A 20,286-nucleotide genomic window follows, 5' to 3' on the forward strand; every position below is an offset into this window, starting at 1 on the left:
CTGCCGTGAGTGATGGGAGCTTGGGAGAGGGGGTGGGTGTGATCATAAAATCAAAATTCATTCCAGCATCACATTTTGCCTCCGGTGGCAGGTAGAGATAGAATCGCCCGGGCAAAAACACGTTTGAGGTTCACCCTCTCCATTGGTGTATCGGTTTCAGCGTTAGCTTTTGAATGTTTATTTTCAGTTCCAGGCGAGCGTTCTAACGATCCGTATGCCTTCCAATCGTATTCCATTGCTTTTTTCGTGGTGTGCGCTTGCAGGCGGTCCACGAGACTTTGCATCTTCTCCAAATAAACAATCTCCATCCAAGTGTGCCGTGATGGGAAGGGATTTACAGCCAACTGAGGAAAGCTTGTCATCGACCCGAACCCGGATGACATCTGTCAAAAAAGTCCCTTGTTTTTTGCTCCCCATCTTTTTGTTTTAACCTCCCGCGTGTGCCTAAACGGATTAGGAGCATCGCATCGATAATGTGTTTGCGCGACTTGATAGGCATCTTTAGGCATCACCTACCAGTATTCCTGAGAGAATGTTTGATCCTCTCGTGACGTACATTGTAGACCGTTTTTTGATTTCACCTTTCCAACGGGCACGCGGAGCGTGATTGACGTCGATGACGTGTGCTGCTGCCAGCGTGCAGTAAATAGAAGACAGCTCATCGGATCAGCGGTAAAAGGTTGATGGTAATTTTTGATGATTAAAACCCGGCCGGTCGACCGGCACAAAGAATGCTGACAAGCTGCTCAGAAACTCCGCTTCCCGAAGAAGCGGGACGAGCGAACCGAACTGGCACGCAGCAGGAGTTTGAAAAATTAATTAAGGTAACGCCTTACATTGGTAGAGCATTTGAAAGATGAGCGGGTGAGATGGGGTGGGGGGGACGGCATTGTACCAGCAGCAGCAGCAGCGCAAGAAGAATCCGAAGAATGAATCCTTTTATGCCGTGCTTGAACGATGGCGTTCGTGTCTGGTGTGTCACCACTCCAGTCAACGCCTCCGTACGAGGACGCAAACCAGACCCGATTCTCGGGTTCTGAATTGGATTAGAAATGGTAATGCCGCTAAATTTTGCTCAACCCAACGGGTGTGCCACACTGTCATTGGCCCACGTTGGCGCTCCGCTGTGCGTTTACCACCTCGGGATGGCTTTTGTGTTTGCTTTAATTCAATATAATGCGCTGCGCTGTATTGTGTGTGTGTGTGTGTGAGAGTGAGTGGTGAACAAACGAAGGGAGGCAGGAAGCGAGTTGAGTTTAAGAGGGAACGAAAGTGACATAAATTCGGTTCTTATGTCCTGTAAATATAGCCAATTAGGGATGACAATGATTGAAGCCTGCTTTTATTAGTTCACCGCCCTCCCGAACCGCATGGTGGGATGACATAAATTGAAAATTATGAAAGCCCAATCACTGCCACGGGCACAACATCTGGTGGTTGCGGTGGTGGTGGCGGCATCAGTCTTTTATGCGCTGGCAATTGTTATCTCGATTATCGCCCGCTAGGGGTGGAGCTGTAAAAGACGCCTTTTGGCGTTGGTTTGCGTGGATACTATCCATCTCCATTATGATAAGCTTTCTTAGATTCGATTTTAATTGGAAAAGTATTTCGGGCCCATTTTACGAAATATCGATCCTTTTCCCAGCCCTGACAGATGGTAAAGGCTGTTTGATGGTAAAGGTGTCGAAGCGTGTCGACTGTGGTCGTCGGGTTGCAGCGTCGAGTCAAATTTTATAGCGGGCTATAGTGGAATTATAGCGAGAAAAATGAAATAAAGTGCGCGGGCTTCCTCCGTTCCTGTGATCATCTTAGTGCCAAACCGATCGGAGGAAGCACGCTTTTTTAGCCTGCTCAGCGAAGCACGTTTAAAATTGGTTTCCCCCTTTCTTTGCCTAGATCCGAAATCTCGCCGCCGTGGCACCGGCGACACTAAAAAAGCTTGCTTAAAAATAGTTTCTCGGAGAAACATTTTTATCATTTGCTTAGCTTCATTTTTGTTCCTTTAGTGCGTGCGATAGCGGTATACCGTGTTTCGAGGAACTGCGCCTCGCAACGGAATTCGCGCGATAAAAGTGAACCGATAACGTTGTGATTAGTCGCTCTATTAGGAGCGAAACATTTGTTTTTGCAAACATTTGACTTGAATTTGGTTTGCGAACATTTGAACTATACGCGAGTGCTTTCTTGTGAAGCGATAATTTGGTTTCTTGTGAACTTGATCTCTGAGTTTTGATTCCCTGTGAACTTTAAACGCAAGTGAACAGACGCAGAGTGCGGAACTATGTCGCGTCCGGAAACGCCATCGCGTCTTAGTGAGGATGGCGCCCGCCATCACGAACCCGATAGGCCAACGACCTATGATGACGTGCCATTGACCTCACGCGTGGGAGACGCGACGCGCGAATCGAGTGAAGTGCAACGGGAAATCGAGCGTATGCGTCGCCAGCTTGAGGAGCAGCGCAGGAGGCAGGATCTGCGATCCCGCAGCCCGGAATCGAGTTCGTCCACTTCGCACGCCGCACAACAAGCCTCCGCGGATGTGCGTAAGGAGTTGGAGGACCTCCGACGAATGCTAGAGGACCAAGAGCGGAGAAATCAGTATTTGCTCCGCAGCGGGGGCGATGAACGCCCGGTGAGGTCGTCGACCAGGCACGCTACCGCTTGGGACGAGTGGGGCGATCTCAGCCGGAGCCAAGTTGCTGCTCGACATGTTGCGGCCGGGAAATTACCACGATTTTCGGGAAATCCCGAAGATTGGGGAAATTTCAAATCTCGGTTCGAGACGTCGACGAGAATGTGCGGCTACTCGGACGACGAGAACACGATACGACTTCAGGAAAGCTTATCAGGCCGGGCCCTGAAAGCAGTGCAGTGCCGTTTATATAACTCGGAGAACGTTCATGAAGTCATGGAGACCCTCGAAAGGATGTTTGGTCAACCGGAAACCATCATCGGCAACATTATACGGCAAATCAGGCAGGCGCCACTGCCAAAAATGGACCGGATGCAATCCGTAATCGACTACGGTATCGCGGTAGAGGAGTTGTGCGCCACCGTCCGGAGCAGCGGACTGCAAGAATACACATACAACGCAACGCTACTGCAAGAATTGGTGGATCGCCTTCCTCCCACACTTCGCCTAGAGTGGGGGCGACGCAAGACGACGCTATTACACGCCTGCTCCCTAAAACACTTCGGAGCCTGGATGAAGGAGACCACGGATGCCGCCATCGCCGTGACTCCACCAGTGCAATGCAATGCGCGCGAAAATGGACGTGTGCTTACTCACCACGAGTCAAATGACGATCGAGGGCACACAGATACATGCTTGGTATGCGAAAGGTTTTCTTGCGAGAAAGGGCCCAGGTGCGACAAATTCGTCTCCTGCAGCGTTAGCGATCGCTGGGACCTTATTCGCCAACACAAACTCTGCCGAACGTGCCTATATAAACACAGTGGAAAGTGCCGCAAGGACGACAAGTGCACGATTAACGACTGTGGCCGATTTCACCACGCTCTACTACACGACACTCGCGGTACGGACACTCGTGGTACGGACACTCGCGGGACGAACGCGGCCACACACACCCACACTAGCGACCCGAGAACGTTATTGCGTTACGTACCCGTAACTCTACACGGACATAACGGAGCTACGGTACGGACGTTCGCCTTACTCGATGAAGGTTCATCGGTAACGCTGATTGATCGCTCATTGATTGATGAGTTGAAGCTGCAAGGGCAACCAAGCCCAATGTGTCTCACCTGGACCGGAGACCTGTCGCGCAACGAGAATGACTCGGTAACGGTGACACTGGGTATCTCAGGCGCAGGCAAGAACGCACGCATCTATGAAATACCACGAGCAAGAAGTATTAAGAAACTGAGTCTACAAGAGCAGACCCTTGCCGCCCAAGAAATGTGTAATGAATACAAACACCTCTGCAATGTGAAGGCGGACAGTTATGTGAAGGCGCGGCCCCGGATCCTGATCGGGATAGATAACTACCATTTGACTTATCCGCAAAAGGTCACGGAAGGAAGAGTCGGGGAGCCTATTGCGACAAAAACCCGCCTTGGGTGGGTCATCAGTGGCAACCGTGATGGCGCGCTGCTACCCGATGCGCCGCCGTTAAGTAATGTGCACGAGAGCCGTTGTGAAGAGTTCACCACTGCAGCTGACGACGCCATGCATAGATGTCCTACGGCTTTAGATGACAACCACCAACCGAAGAAATTATTTCTTTCTTCGGAGAATGAGAGGGCGCTAGCCATCCTTCAGTCGTCCACGAAGCTTACGGACGGCCGATTCGAGACCGCCCCGCTATGGCGATCAGATGAAGCGACCCTACCCAACAATCGCGAGATAGCGATTAAACGACTCGAGTGCTTAGAGAAAAGGATGCGGCGAGAACCTATGCTAGGTTTAGCCGTTAATGAGAAGATTAGGGACCTCGTGAAAGGCTACGTGCGCATGCGTACACCGGAGGAGTTGCGCGGGGAGATATCGCTACACCGACAATGGTACCTCCCAACCTTCACCGTTACGAGCCAACACAAGCAGGGAGGTTTTGAGCTACATAACTGGCTGTCTAACTCTCCCGCGTTCACCTCCGCCCTCAACGGCCACGCCAATGCTGCCCAGCAAAAGGCAATCGACGGGAGCCCGGAGTCGAGCTCCGATAAGATCCTTGCGACGTGGTGGGACCGAAGCCACGACACATTTGGTTTCAAACTCAACAGTCGACGCAAAGAAGAGATGATGAGGTTGGAGGGTCTACCTACAAAGCGGCAACTACTCAGCATCCTGATGAGTCTGTACGACCCACTCGGACTCATCGCCGGATATCTGCTGTATCTGAAGGTCCTACTGCAGGATGTTTGGCGAGCCGGGACAGGATGGGACGAGCCAATCCCGACCCAGCTGCAAACTCGGTGGAACAGGTGGCGTGATGGGCTGTCGTCGATCGAAAAAATCAGAATTCCGCGGTGTTATCGTCTCCATCCCCGTACAACATATCGCGACATCCAACTACATATATTCGTCGACGCCGGACAGGACGAATACGCAGCGGTCGCGTATTTGCGATTCCGTCACGAAACTTGCGTCGAAGTATCGCTAGTAGGCGCCAAGGCGAAGGTGGCGCCGCTGAAATACGTGTCGGTGCCGAGGCTCGAACTCCAGGCCGCCGTACTCGGCGCTAGGCTAGCCAAAACGATCGAGGACGGTCATCGTGTTCCCGTGAATCAGAAATATCTATGGACAGACTCCCGCGATGTGATGTGCTGGCTCAACGCGGACCATCGTAGGTACAGCGCCTTCGTTGCGCCGCGTGTCGGAGAGGTGCTCGACCTGACCGCGATCGAAAACTGGCGATGGGTCCCGACGAAGTTGAATGTGGCTGATGAATGCACAAAGTGGAGCAACCTAGAACAACACCTCCAGATGGACAGATGGTTGGGCGGTCCCGCCTTCCTACGTGAAAGGGAAGACCAATGGCCAACATCAGCAATGCCAGCAACTGCCACCAGCGAAGAGATGATACAGCATGTCGGGACGCACACTACACGAGATCCGTTGGTGCAACGGGAGCGCTTCTCAAAGTGGTCACGACTGCTACGAGCGACCGCGTACGTATGTCGATTCGTACACAGGGACGACGACGCCCCACTCACACCAAATCATTTCCTCCTGGGCTCGTCTTCCGGCGTGAAGCCACTAACACTGCCAGGCGAGGCCCCACCGAACCTAAAAAACACCTGGAAAGCGGCACAACAACTGAACGATAGGATATGGAAGCGATGGGTCCGAACATACCTGCCGACCGTGAGGAAACTGTCCAAATGGTTCGACCACGTTCGCCCGATAAAGGTTGGCGAGCCCGTCCTGATAGTAGACGAAAACTATCCCAGAAACTGCTGGCCGCGTGGGATCGTGGTTGAAGTAATCGAATCGCGTGACGGAATAGTGCAGAATGGAAACGGTAAAGACGGCAAAGGGAACTCATCTACCTCCGACCTCTTACGAAGCTGGTGGTACTCGCCGTTGCACCAAAGGACGTGCAGCAGCCGGATCATTCGGACGAATGAGCGCCAGCGGCACCGGGGGGACTGTCGACTGTGGTCGTCGGGTTGCAGCGTCGAGTCAAATTTTATAGCGGGCTATAGTGGAATTATAGCGAGAAAAATGAAATAAAGTGCGCGGGCTTCCTCCGTTCCTGTGATCATCTTAGTGCCAAACCGATCGGAGGAAGCACGCTTTTTTAGCCTGCTCAGCGAAGCACGTTTAAAATTGGTTTCCCCCTTTCTTTGCCTAGATCCGAAATCTCGCCGCCGTGGCACCGGCGACAAAGCGTAAGTACACGACAACTGAGCTGTTTGGTGCATTGTTTATCAAATAACGAGTGTTTGCGTGTGTCTATTTGTCAAGTCAAGTGTCATATACTTGTTTATGCCGTTGCGTTAGCACAAACAATCACAGACACTAGCCGTGTTGCTGTGTACACTCTAAAGTCCAATGTCAAGCTCGATCACTGTTACCGCAGTGATTTCATTCCCTGGTACGAGCGGATGACGTAGTAGCCTAGTGTGCACAGGGATCTCCTCCTGCGAGAGGTCTGAGCTTGTAATCTAGTAACCGCGTGCAGTGTCGCTCCCGGCAGCAATACAGTGCCTACAATCGTAAAGGCGGCATCGACGCTTAGATCTATGTCGCTTCCAAGCAGACGCCAGGTTTGTTATCAAAACATCCCCAACAACACCTTCTCGTGCACAATCTCTCGCAGCGCTTTCTGGCAACTCATCGCAGCAATACAGTTTAGATATCCCCACATCTCGTGAGTCAGTTGGGGTGGCAGATGAAAAAGAAGAGCTGCACGGTTATCACTCATAATATCCCATCATTTATTTCCTTTGATATATATTTGATGGAGAGGTAGGGTTGAGGTTAGAGTGACCGATAAGCTTCATGGTTATTTTACTACATATTACAGTCATACACTTTATGTTGACTTTTGATGGATGTGACGCCATAGTTTAATCACATTCTCCTTTTACAATAGTCCGTATTATACGAATAATGCCGAATACAATGAAACCAATGGACACCTTGCAGGAACACATCGCTCAGTAAAACTACGTACAGGTGACTCAATTTGTCGCAGGTGTACAGATTACACCAGGGGACATACGTAAGTAGGCGAGCAGAGACGAGTATTTGGATCGAACAGCGAACCGACGGAACAATCGACGGTGTTTAGACTGAAACCATCCACAGTGGCGATGCATAACTTGTAGCTCTTACAACCGCGCCTGTCCTGGTTGACGAATTTACCTGGTTCGGTACACACGAATGGTTTCCTATCACTAGGACATACGTAAGAATTCGAGCAGACCCCGGCCTCGGGATCGAACAGCGCCTCGATACGACAATTCACGGTGATTGAAGCGAAGCCACCTTCAACGGAGTAGCAGTACTTGTAGCTCGAACAATCCGTGATGTCCGGGTTAACAAAATTGCCCGATCCTGTGCATTCGTACGGTTTTTCAGTCGTAGTTGGTTCTTCCGTCGTAGTTGGTTCTTCCGTCGTAGTTGTTGCTTCCGTCGTAGTTGTTACTTTCGTCGTTGTTGGGGGTCTGAACGTTGTGGTTGTTGGAATCACTATCGGGATGATTTGCGGCTCAGTTGTCCGAGTAGTGACTACGGTCGTTACTTCCGGTCTAGACGTTACAGTTGTTGGAATTGTCGGTACGATTGTCGGCGTGGTTGTTGGTACCGGTGTCTGCTTGGAGCATACGTACGTCGATTTATCAACACATTGCGACACTATCGGAGAGAAGATAGTCGACAGCGGGCATACGGCTGGATTGGGTACAATAGTACCGCCGGACTTCAAACACAGATAGTATCTGCTGCAATCGGAAGATTCGGTGTCGGCATATCGTCCCTCATCCGGGCACACAAATCCATCGCTCATCGTATTACCAGGCGTAGCGGGTGTCGTCTCCTTCAGAAGTAATAGAACCAGAATCGTAATCTCTACAAACGTATGCATCTTCACAGGCTGAACGACGCGCGTTGAATTTCTTATTGCTGCTGCTACGTTCGCTTAAGATCACTCCTGTCAATGTTCACAATCACTGGTCCTATACCGTACTGAGGTGTGTCGGCCGCATTGTGGCTAGCTTTATAGGGATGTATCATTAGCATGTCTGGCTTTACAACCCCTTCACCACAAACTTTGGTGGACCTTCTTGGAACCTAACGAAGATCACAGACGCGGACACACACATGAGCGCGTGTACCCAATGATGGTTCATTCAATAGCGTGGCGTGGCTGCGAGTCCTGATATAAACGGACAATAAAGACATCACTTGGATCTATAGCGATATTACATATCTGTCGAACACGCAACAAGTGGACGCTGAGTACTGGGGCTCGGCCACCGATGACATGCGGCTATCATAAAGCCGAGTCCGTCGCTCACTGTTTTTGTCCGTCCCAGAGTTCGGAATTGGAAAAGTGAATATCCTGTTATTTTTAAATCCAGCATATCTCACTAAAGCTGGTGGGACTAGCTGCGATCTGAGACGTGGTTAGGCAGAAAGTTAACTCATCGCAGCAATACAGTTTAGATATCCCCACATCTAACGAGTCAGTAGAGAGGAACAGATGAAAAGAAGGACTGCACGATTATCACTCATAATATCCTATCATTTATTTCCTAGCATTATTTGATAGAGAGGTACGGATGGGGTTAGGGTAACCGATAAGCTTCAAGGTTATTTTATTACATATTACAGTCATATACTATGTTTAGCTTTGATGGATGTGACGCCATAGTTTAATCACATTCTCCTTTTCCAATAGTCCGAATTGTAGGAATAGTGCCTAATACAATGAAACCAATGGACACCTTGCAGGAACACATCGCTCAGAAAAACTACATAAAGGCGGCTCAATTTGTCCCAGGTGTACAGATCACATCAGGGGACATACGTAAGTAGGCGAGCAGAGCCGAGTATTTGGATCGAACAGCGAACCGTTTGGACAGCTGAAGGTGTATTGAGTGAAACCATCCACCATGGCAATGCAGTACTTATAGCTCTTACAGTCGTTTCTGTCTTGGTTGACGAATTTACCTGGTTCGGTACACACGAATGGTTTCCTATCACTAGGACACACGTAAGAATTCGAGCAGACCCGGGCCTCGGGATCGAACCGCGCGTCGCTAGGACAAGTGAAGGTGTATTGAGCGAAGCCACCTTCCACGGAGATGCAATACTTGTAGTTCGTACAATCCGTGCTATCCGGGTTAACGAACCTACCCGATTCGGTACATTGGAACGGTCCCTTGGTCGTAGTCGGACTAGGAGTCACAGTTGTCGTAGTCGTGATGGTGGTTACCGAAATAGAAGTCTCGGTGGTAGTGGTAGTTGGGCTAGTTACACACTTATATTCGGTTTCCGGTTCACATCTAGCGACCTCGCTGGCAAAGATGGACCCTGCTGGGCAACTTAGCTCGACCGCATCGAGAACACCGAAAGCATTGTAGAAACACAGGTAGTAGGATTTGCAGTAGATTGACTCCGGATCGATATACCGGCCCGGTGCTGGGCAGACAAACGGTTTCGGTGTTACAAATGTTCCCGATTCCGTCGTAGTTGGCACAGTCGACGTAGCGGCAGGTGGTGTTGAATCGGTTGGCGTCGTGCCACAGTTGTATGTGGTGGCCGGTACGCACATCTTCATTAGGAGCGAGAAGATTGTGGTCGGAGGGCACTGGAACGTTAGTGGTGACAGCGCCCCAAGCGTGTTGATGATGCAGAGGATGTACGACTCACACGCTATTGCGTTCGGATCGGGATATCTGCCTTCGGCTGGACAGATGAAGCTGTCTGGTGATGCGTCCGTCGTCGTAGACGGAACGGTGTTGGCAGGTTCTGTGGTTGTAGTCGGCTCCTCAGAAGTTGTCTCCGACTCAGTCGTCGATTCTACGTCGGTGGTTGCTGGAGTATCCGTAGATGTAACTTCTTCTGTTTGCTCAGTTGTAGAATTTGGGAACTCCGTAGTAGTTTCAAAGGTATCTGTAACAGTTGTTTCACTAGAAGCTGCAGTCGTCAATGTTGGCTCAGTTTCTGTCGGTTGTTCTGTAATCTCGGTGGTTGCGGCATCCGTGGTCGTCGTTTCCGGGGAAGTAGCTTCGACGGTCGACGCAGATGTCGTCTCAGGCGTTGTATCGATTTCAGATGTCGTCACGTCGACACTAGTCGTGCTGGTCACTTCTCCTTCTGTCGTTGTAGTGACTTCAGTAGCAGTTGTAGTTGTTGGAATCACTACCGTAATAGTCTGTGACTCAGTTGACAGAGTAGTCACTTCGGTCGTAACTTCCGGTCTAGAAGTTGTAGTTGTTGGAATCTCTATCGGAATGGTTGGTTGGGTAGGTACTTCTGTCGTAGTTACCGGTCTGGGTGTTGGAGTTGTTGGAATCACTACCGTAATGGTTTGCGGTTCAGTTGGCGGAGTAGTGACTTCAGTCGTAACTTCCGGTTTGGACGTTGTAGTTGTTGGAATCTCTATCGGAATGGTTGGTTGCGTAGTCACTTCTGTCGTAGTTACCGGTCTGGGTGTTGGAGTTGTTGGAATTACTACCGTAATGGTTTGCGGTTCAGTTGGCGGAGTAGTGCCTTCGGTCGTAACTACCGGTCTAGAAGTTGTAGTTGTTGGAATCTCTATCGGAATGGTTGGTTGCGTAGGTACTTCTGTCGTAGTTACCGGTCTGGGAGTTGGAGTTGTTGGAATCACTACCGTAATGGTTTGCGGTTCAGTTGGCGGAGTAGTGACTTCAGTCGTAACTTCCGGTCTAGAAGTTGTAGTTGTTGGAATCTCTATCGGAATGGTTGGTTGCGTAGGTACTTCTGTCGTAGTTACCGGTCTGGGTGTTGGAGTTGTTGGAATTACTACCGTAATGGTTTGCGGTTCAGTTGGCGGAGTAGTGCCTTCGGTCGTAACTACCGGTCTAGAAGTTGTAGTTGTTGGAATCTCTATCGGAATGGTTGGTTGCGTAGGTACTTCTGTCGTAGTTACCGGTCTGGGAGTTGGAGTTGTTGGAATTACTACCGTAATGGTTTGTGGCTCAGTTAGCGGAGTAGTGACTTCAGTCGTAACTTCCGGTTTGGACGTTGTAGTAGTTGGAATCTCTATCGGAATGGTTGGTTGCGTAGGTGCTGCAGTCGTAGTTACCGGTCTGGGTGTTGGAGTTGTTGGAATCACTACCGTGATCGTTTGTGGCTCAGTTGGCGGAGTAGTGACTTCAGTCGTAACTTCCGGTCTAGAAGTTGTAGTTGTTGGAGTCTCTATCGGGATGGTTGGCTGCGTAGGTGCTGCCGTCGTAGTTACCGGTCTGGGTGTTGGAGTTGTTGGAATTACTACCGTAATGGTTTGCGGCTCAGTTGGCGGAGTAGTGACTTCAGTCGTAACTTCCGGTTTGGACGTTGTAGTAGTTGGAATTGTCGGCGTGGTTGTTGGTGCCGGTGTCTGCTTGGAGCATACGTACGTCGATTTGTCAACACATTGTGACACTATCGGAGAGAAGATAGTCGACAGCGGGCATACGGCTGGGTTAGGTACGATAGTACCGCCGGACTTCAAACACAGATAGTATCTGCTGCAATCGGAAGATTCGGTGTCTGCATATCGTCCCTCATCCGGACACACAAATCCGTCGCTCACCGTACTACCAGGCGTCACGGTTGTCGCCTCCGTCGTAGGCACCGTTGTCTGGGCACAAAAATGGGGCGCCAGTACGCACGATGCCAGGTCCGGATCAAATACGCTCGTTCCGGGGCAGGTAACTACCACCGCGATCAGCGATCCGTCGGTATTCCGTGTGCACAGATAGTACGAACCGCAATCGAACGATTGCGGATTTGCAAAACGACCTGCTGCCGGACAGATGAAAGCAGGCTCAGGTGTTTTCGTCGTCGTTGTCGTTGTCGTCGTCGAAGACGGTATCGTCGTTGTAGTCTGCTCCACTTCGATGGTCGTTATCGGGCAGCTGTATTCCGCCGACGAGACGCACTTTAGCTGCTCGAACGAGAACAACGTGGACGTTGGACACTGAGACAGGATGGATATCAGTACGCCTTGCGTGTTCGGTGTGCACACATAGTACGTCTTGCAGTCGGTACTCTCATAGTCCGGGATACGTCCAACCTTCTCACAAACCACATTTCGGCTCACTCTTTCGCCCACAGGAAGAAGAAGCGCCTCTTCCGGAACGGCACTAGCACCCGATAGTGTTTGCAGAAGTAATAGCACCACAATCGTAATCTCTACAAGCGTTTGCATCATCACAGGCTGAGCGACGCGCGTCGAGTTTCTTGTTGCTGCTGTTTCTTCCTCAGCTGCTACGTTCGCTGAAGCTCACTCCTGGCAATGTTCACAATCACTGGGCCTATACCGTACTGAGGTGTGTTGGCCGCATCATGGCTAGTTTTATAGGGATGTATCATCATCATCGCCGGTTTTACAACCCGCCCACCATAAACTTTGGTGGAACTTCTTGGAACCTAGCGAAGATCCCAGGCTACCCTCGCTCTTAGCACACGGACACAGACACAAGCGCGTGTGGCCGGTGATGGTTCATTCAATAGCGTGGCGTGGCTGCTAGCCCTGATAAAATGGGGCAATAAAGAAACAGTTGGGGGTGGGATACTACACTTCTGCCGAACTAGCAACAAGTGGACGCTGAGTGCTGGGGCTCGGCCACCGATGACATGCGACTATCATAAAGCCGAGTCCGTCGCTCACTGTTTTCGTCCGTTCCAGAGATCGGACTTAGAGATGTGCATTTCCTGTTATTTTTAAATCCAGCATGCCCCAGTAAAGCTGGCGGGACTGACTGAGTTTTAGAAGACGTTGCTACAACGGACTCTCCCTCTCCAATGTGGGTCATCAAGTTTCGGCGATTTCAGGGTCGAAACCGGCTCTTATCAATTCTGTTTTTGCGTTTGCGCATTTATTGATCCGTCCGAATGATTAGCGGTGGGGGAAACGTCAACCTCGGAAGTGATGATGTCCGTACGCGATTTGCGCGCTGCGGTTCGCACCCTCGCTATTGCATTATCTTGTCAGCATTATTGCGTTGCTTTGGAGTATCAGAGTCCGACCAAAACACAACATCGAGCAGCTATTATGGGACCCTGTCTGTGTGTATGTGTGCGGTTGTTTCCTATCTAGACCCCGAATCCCAAAAATACCGCAAACATCCATTTCCGCACCAACGTTGCTATCAATGAAGTGACTGGCTCCGGTGGAAGGCACAAACATGCTAATGCACCTGTAGCGCTAGTACCAAGCGCTCGCAAAACGGATTTAATTAAATAAATACCTGGCCTAACGGGAACTGACCTCCCGTGCTCTTGGCTACCGTGCTTTAACCCTGCAACAGTGATTGAATTCCATTAGATGGCATCGAGATAGTCAACTTTAACGGTGTTCTTAAAAAGAGCGAACAGACGCCATTGTTGTTAAAGTGGCTGCCAACCGGTCCCACAACAAAACAACACAGTAGTCGTGCACTCACTGTAATGACATTTAAATTGATCCATAATCGATACACTCGATACCGTCCCAAGGAGCAACAAAGATCAGCTCGAGCTCGATCACTTCGCAAACGGCAAAGTCACAAGCAGCACGGCACGGTTTCGGTCCGGTGCCACGATGTCGAGGATGTTGTACGAAAGCCAATTTGCATAGTTGCCGAACCGTGCTGCTTCGAGTCCGATCCGGGTGCAGCGCCGGACTGCCAGAAGTGGCACACGACGCCACTGCTCTACTCCAGCTCTCCAGGGTGTGCTTGCTAGCGAACGAACACATCTCACGACGTGCTGACTTGTGTGACAGCAGCAGCATCGGCGGCAGCCAGTACGCTTGTTTTGAGGAATTTTCCATTTTTCAATTAGATATCCGATAAGTCCGATGAGGGGCAGACAAGCGATCCGGGCGGGTCGGGTTGGTGGTGGCGTCACAGAAATGTGTCGCCACAGGCCACAGCGACATGACAAATATGATAAATTATTTATGTTGCGTGTGTCTGTGTGTATGCTCGTACATCCCGTGATCCTGCAAAGCGATCTTGTGCGAAGAGGAATGGTTGTTTTGGAATTTATGAAAGCTGGAAGCTACCTTCTACTCCTCTCACCACGACCGGGCTGTTCCGTCGAAATGTGTCCATCATGATGATGCCGGGTATGTGGAGCAAAATCGATTTCGTTCGGTTGAACATTCGATGCACACGCAAACGATACGCAATAGCAAAAAGTGTGGCCACCAGGTACGTTAGAGTCAAACACTAAACGGTAGTATAGACCCATTTCCATTTCCAAACCGGGAGTGTCCGTTCAAAAAAACGGCAGACCGATCCATTACCGATGGTCGATGGTACACCGTACCCGGGTGTAGCCTTAATTATGCACGCATCACAACATCGAATGCTGCACCATCCTTGCGTGTGCGCAATTCCCTTTGTTCGAGAAATCAATCCGAACAGAAATGCTAAACGTACGCTCTGTGGAACACATTCGGACAGATGTAATCGCTTTTTCATGGATAAAGCGAATGGAAGCGTTCAACAAAACATCTGCATGATCATCCAAATCCAAAAAGCATAAAAAGTAACTCCCTACGGGATGCGAGTGATTGTGATAACGATTCGGCATTTTATGCCGGAATCTCATGTGCACAGTTGCAGAATGCAAAATGGTTAGTATCGTGTAACTCCCTCTTTCGGATGCCTGCATTCGTAGCGTACAGAGTGCTAACCTAACAGTTACTAATTGGTAACTAAAGCTGCTGCAAATTCCACCACCAGGACGCACAAGGAATTGCGGTATCGAGGTAGTGTGGTTATAGTGGTTTTGCTACCTCTGCAGCACACCATCTTTAAAACTACTCCAGTATCTAGAACCTAGCGTACGTGGAAGTGAATATGGCGTAAGCGGCAACAGTATCGACGTAACTACTCCTGCAGCTCTCTACCAGCTAGAGTGCATTCAGCTGTTGAGTGGCTACCGTGAAGAGTGGTTCGGTATAGCCGAGACTCACCAACCAAACGGGGTACCACCATTACTGTGGCCCGAGATGCCGAGGCAAATGGCACGACGTGGTCGACCTTACTCGTGGCAAGTCGGCAAGTGACTTGCAGCCTCACCTAACCTAACCACACCAACCTGTTCAACCGATACGTTGTAGTTCCGGACCAGGAAACCACGCACCCTGACCACTCTGTACAAGCTGTTTACGGCTGTTTAAGTGCCACCGGCCATTTTGTGGCGGTGACGAGGTGGTGGTTTTTGTTGAAGCAGGACCTAAACAGACTCTCACCATAGCACAACCGTTCGCAAAAAGCTTCCACACCATCACACGAATAAACAATGCAGATTGTTTGTTCGCATTCTTTCTCTAAGCTACTCTACAGCACGACAACACGAGTGTGAGAACCATTTTCTGCAAAGTTTGCACTTTGGCGATGATCCAGAGCTGTCCAGCTCGAGTTCGGTATATTGAGTAGTGCCTAGCGAGTGACATCAGAATAAGTTGTGGTGATGGTGTGTGTGTGTTTTGGGTTAGGAGTTTGATGCTCGCATCGGAACCCATTTCAGTAGTATCTTGACCTACGTCAACATGCATTCTTGAGTCGCTTGAAACTCTGTTGGCGCAAAGTTGGACCAGTATCTAGGGCAGAGCACGAGGAAATACTTCAGCAAGTGCCCAATTGTGAAGGCATCTCGATGCAGCGCGACGCCCGAGGGTAATGAAATGAATCAGCGCTTTGAAAGCACAAAGTTCCGAGAGTTACGAAAGTATTTAAACCATTGGAGCAAGAATTTGAATATGATTTCGAACTGTGCTAGTCTTTTCGGCTGGATGTGAGTTGAGAGGAGAGGAAGTGAGCTATAACCACCTCCCTACTTCGCCACCGGTACCAACCGGTAGCAACGACAAGCCCGGTTGAGGTTTGCCCCCCCCCATAATAAGGAAAACTTTCGCGCTGCGTCGCGTCGATCCAAAGCCAATCCTTGCTCCTACCGTCCTATCGAACAGGAACACAATAGAACTCAATCAAGAGAACAAATCGAATCATTGCAGCATTGTGGCAGGCACGAAGCAGGATGGAATGTGTTGGACGGAGCAGAACAAACAGTTTCCAGGAAAAACATCCAGCAGCAACGTGCCAATCAAAACCGAATTCAGGGCGGTTGTAAAAACTTGAAACACATGGGTCCCGGCATTCACACACAGTCGGATCTGTGGCGTAATCTGTAAAGTTTCTTGTACGATACTTGTACGATCTAGGTTTTTTTTTTCTTATACCTCCTCCGGAATCGAATCGAAGATTTGCGGAGGAAAAAAGGCGGGAAATCATATTTGCAAAATGCAAAAGTGGGCATCCAAGAGCAAGAATGAGCACCCTCGTCACATTCTCTTGTGTGCATATTTTGATTGAGTATACAACAAGGGTATATTACTCAGCGTTACACAGTGCACTGTGTCGGTCGGTACGGTACGAAGATAATCCATTTTAAATCTTTCGAAACACCATCAATCCTCGTCTCTCGTCGAGAACGCTTCGACAAATAAGCTCTATCCTGTTGCTGCAAATACGGAAAGGATATGCGAAGCGCTACTAATACTGCTTTCGCTGCTAACCTAGTGTCAGTAGCGGGGCACGGGGATGCATTGCACGAACGAACAGAAGCCTTCTAGGACAGGATCTTCTAGAACAGAAGAAGGATTGACTGTGCCAGGGACGAATTGGTTGCATCGCTAAAGCGTAACGGACGAACAAAGCGTGTTAATTGCTTGTTTAACCCGGCTAATGGAGGGCTCACCCCGTACGAGTGTTAATCTAACAAACCAGCAGCGCCAGTGCTAAGCGATATACAGGGAAAGCCCGAAACTGGAGGAAAATGCTCATTGGTTTCTCATTTGATGGTGCGTATATATTGTATAGCGATTGCTCGCTACGAGGTAGACGTCACATCACTCTGCGTATCCTACAAGCATTCGCACAGGGACGGAGAAGGTGAAAACGGATTTTCCCCCTTTTAACCGACCGATACTCAGCGTGTGTCACTGTGTGTTTGTGTGTGAAAATGTTAGTGCGTGTTCCCTTTACATAAGCTGGTGAAAGTTGTGTCAGGGTTGGGGTCATCAGGTGTACCAACATGCTACTGCTACTGCACAGAATCTACACGGAATCAGTGTGACCAAGGGGATACCGGGTACGCGAGAATAGAATAAGAACCTCAAGGACAGGGCGGAAGCTGTTTACACTGACTACCAGTAGTGGAGCACACTGTATGATTGTTATACGCATTCCGAAGGATCGCGTATGGCCGCGTCTAATGGAGCACTGCTTGAAGTACATCTAGGGGCAAGAAGGCGGTTGTGTAGGTGTTTCCCAAATAGTCACACAGCGTTTGGTTTTTGTGTTACATTAATTTTGGCACAAACGTTCTATTCAGTCTAACACACTCATGAAACTAAATTGAAAGTAAATTTGAATTAAAAAAAACGGGACAAACATTTAAAATACAAAACGAAAAGTTTTCTAGTTCGCTAGATGTTGTTTTACTACCAATCGATTACGAAAACTAGGCCTTACGGGTGGGAAACTAAGAAAGGAAACATATAAAGTTGGCTAAACACGGAATGGGGAATTTTGACACAAAAAAAAACCTACTAAAAACCCTTCCCTCGACCGACACCTATAGACCGTACCCGAACACAAGAGAATAGTAGAAAACACACTAAAAGGAACACAAGAGAGCTGCTAGAGCGTAAGGTAGGAACACAGGAAAGAACGAAAGAGAAAAGAAGAAAACAGTCAAACCGAAATACTTACTAAAGGTTTTGGTATCAATTGCACTATTGTTCTGCCCTGTATGTGTGTAAAATGAAGAGAATTAGCATTACTTCGAGATACGCCGCCGTGTGTGGTGGTGAATGGTGAATATTGTCGCTCTGTTTGGAAAACACACAATTTTTGACGAAAGCACAACCCCGGAAGCTTTACCAAGCTGTCCGTACGAACAGACACATACACGTACAAACACAGGGGGGGATACCAAGAAGGGGGCGGGATGCACCGTGGATGGATCGAGATCAGATCGGAGCGAACCTACTCGTTAGAACCGACGTATGGATCCATTCGTGTGAAGCGAAACATCTCGGTTATCATTGCGCAATGGAATGCTCTTTCCTTGTGTCCTCTGCTGTATCCCCCGCGAACAAAACGAAGTCCTTTCAAGGACCAAACGACGTCCTCGGATACCGGGCAGCGAGTGAAATCGAATAGGAAACAGATAAGCATGCACAATGCAAAAGTGGACGATAGGTGCGCTGTAGGTAGGAAGCACTGCTCGGTGGGAGGTAACCGAGAACTATTACGGCAACCACCGGTTCGCAAGTCGGGGTTCGGTAGTCGTTGCAGGGGGTGGTGGGCGGATGCTTCAACGGTAAACGACTGCACCAGACACCAGACCTATAACCGTCGTGTTCATCGAAGGACATTCGATGCGAACGAAGACGCAACCACCGGCGAATACCACGGCGAAGTGTGAATGAAGAAGTGCTGTCTTTCGAAGATGATATCGTTGTTCCAAGAAGGAGAAAAACGTAGCAGCCCCATAGCCCTGCGCAAAGTGTTCGAAATGGAGAGAGTTTACCGGTGCATCCCTCTATGCGCTCTGATGAATGAAGCTGTATGAGGAAAAAGCTACTAACAACATGATAGATAGATATCACACAAACAAACACACACATACACACGCACTGTACTACCAACTGTGCCTAGTTATATGCACAATCGTTATGTTTGCAAATATATAAAACAGAATGGAAAAAAACCATCTTTATACAAAAAAGTAAATCCAACTTCACGGTTTTGCGTGTTGTTGTCAGCAACTCAAATTGTTTCAAATGAAACAGCAACTGGAAGCGTGTGTGTGAATGAACTGAAATCGAAAAGTAAATAAGTCCATCGACAGCAACACAAAACATGAGTATAACTACATGGAAGAAAGACGAGATAGACGGACAAAAACAATGGCAATAAATACTGTGGACCGAAAATGAAAATGATAACACGATGCACAAGTGAAATGTTCCGACTTACACACGAGAGAAAGAGAGAGGAACGGAAGAATAAACACAGAGAGAGAGAGAGAGAGAGTGCAGATAAAGAAACACGAAAAAACATGTTAAGGCGCACCGCAGCAAAACCATAATGTAGTTCTGATGAAGGGCCAGTGCAAGAAAAAAAGAAACGAATATGTGTATGAAACGTGTGTGAGAGAAACGTGTGGAGCGGACTCAGAATTGTAAAAATGAAACATATATCCGCCCATGAAGCCACATGACATGATGGAAAAAAAATGGAAACCCATCGTGTGATGCTGCTGCCATGGTATGGGAAGGGGCCGAGAACCTGCACTGTGCGCATCGTAACCGCTCCGGAACGGAACACTGGGAAGTCGCCGCGGCATGAGGTGGAAAATGAAGCGCATCGAAAAGAAAATGCAGCGTAGGTTTGTTTGAGAGAGAGATCGCACTCGCTGTACGTGCATGTGTGCTGATGTGTGACGGTGTGGTGAGCACGTACTGTAGTGTGTCTGTGTTGTGTGTGCATGTGACTTTTCCTTTTTCGAGCATCTGTTGTTCGATGTACTTGAAGGACAGCCAACCAGCCAGCCGGGTCCTTTCAATCGAAGCGCTACGATGGAACGCGACGGCACCGTTGGAGGTTTCTGAGTGGCTCGTACTTTCTCTTTGTCGGTGGCCTCCAAGGGAATATAGTGCTGCTATTGTTTTCTGGACGCGAACAGCAGCATCTTGCTCGCGGCACATCGCTCTTCATGAAGACGATGTTTGGAAGTAGTGGGGGCCGATACTGTGGCACCAACGGAGGACATAACGAAATCATCTTGAGGTTCGAGGTTGAGAAATCAATTTTATAAATCGACTGTCAGCAGGACCCCACCAAGGCAAGGTCCTCGAGGGTTCCACGAAGAAGGAAACCCCTGACAGCCTTGTATGAGGGTTGAAAGGTTTGGAATTGAGTTTCCGCCTGAACTTGAACCCGACAACATCGACGAGACAGGAGAACGAGCAAAGGAAAGGACGGAAAACGACAGGAAAAAAGAAAAAGTATTTGTACGTGTGTATGGGCGTGTGAGAGCGTATGTGTAGAAGTTGAACAACATTATCAATTATAACGGGA

At 49.2% G+C, this 20,286-nt stretch overlaps 3 protein-coding genes across 3 annotated transcripts in view; all 3 read right to left on the reverse strand.

The window, feature by feature from the left end:
• LOC125954265 (5-hydroxytryptamine receptor-like) overlaps positions 1–20,286 on the reverse strand; it is a 56,163-nt gene that overhangs the window by 3,778 nt on the left and 32,099 nt on the right. The window contains exon 4 of the mRNA XM_049684418.1: positions 17,911–17,946. Coding sequence (XP_049540375.1) covers positions 17,911–17,946 — 36 coding nt within the window. The remainder of the gene's footprint in view (positions 1–17,910; positions 17,947–20,286) is intronic.
• Positions 6,854–8,134, reverse strand: LOC125954327 (mucin-5AC-like). The gene has a single exon (XM_049684523.1). It carries the CDS (start codon positions 8,052–8,054, stop codon positions 7,173–7,175), a length of 882 nt encoding a protein of 293 aa, XP_049540480.1. The 5' UTR covers positions 8,055–8,134; the 3' UTR covers positions 6,854–7,172.
• Positions 8,730–12,493, reverse strand: LOC125954251 (mucin-2-like). The gene has a single exon (XM_049684399.1). The coding sequence runs from the start codon at positions 12,351–12,353 to the stop codon at positions 8,982–8,984; it is 3,372 nt and encodes a 1,123-aa protein (XP_049540356.1). The 5' UTR covers positions 12,354–12,493; the 3' UTR covers positions 8,730–8,981.

The sequence above is a fragment of the Anopheles darlingi genome, chromosome 3, assembly GCF_943734745.1.
Source record: "Anopheles darlingi chromosome 3, idAnoDarlMG_H_01, whole genome shotgun sequence".
In the NCBI taxonomy this organism is placed as follows: domain Eukaryota; kingdom Metazoa; phylum Arthropoda; class Insecta; order Diptera; family Culicidae; genus Anopheles; species Anopheles darlingi.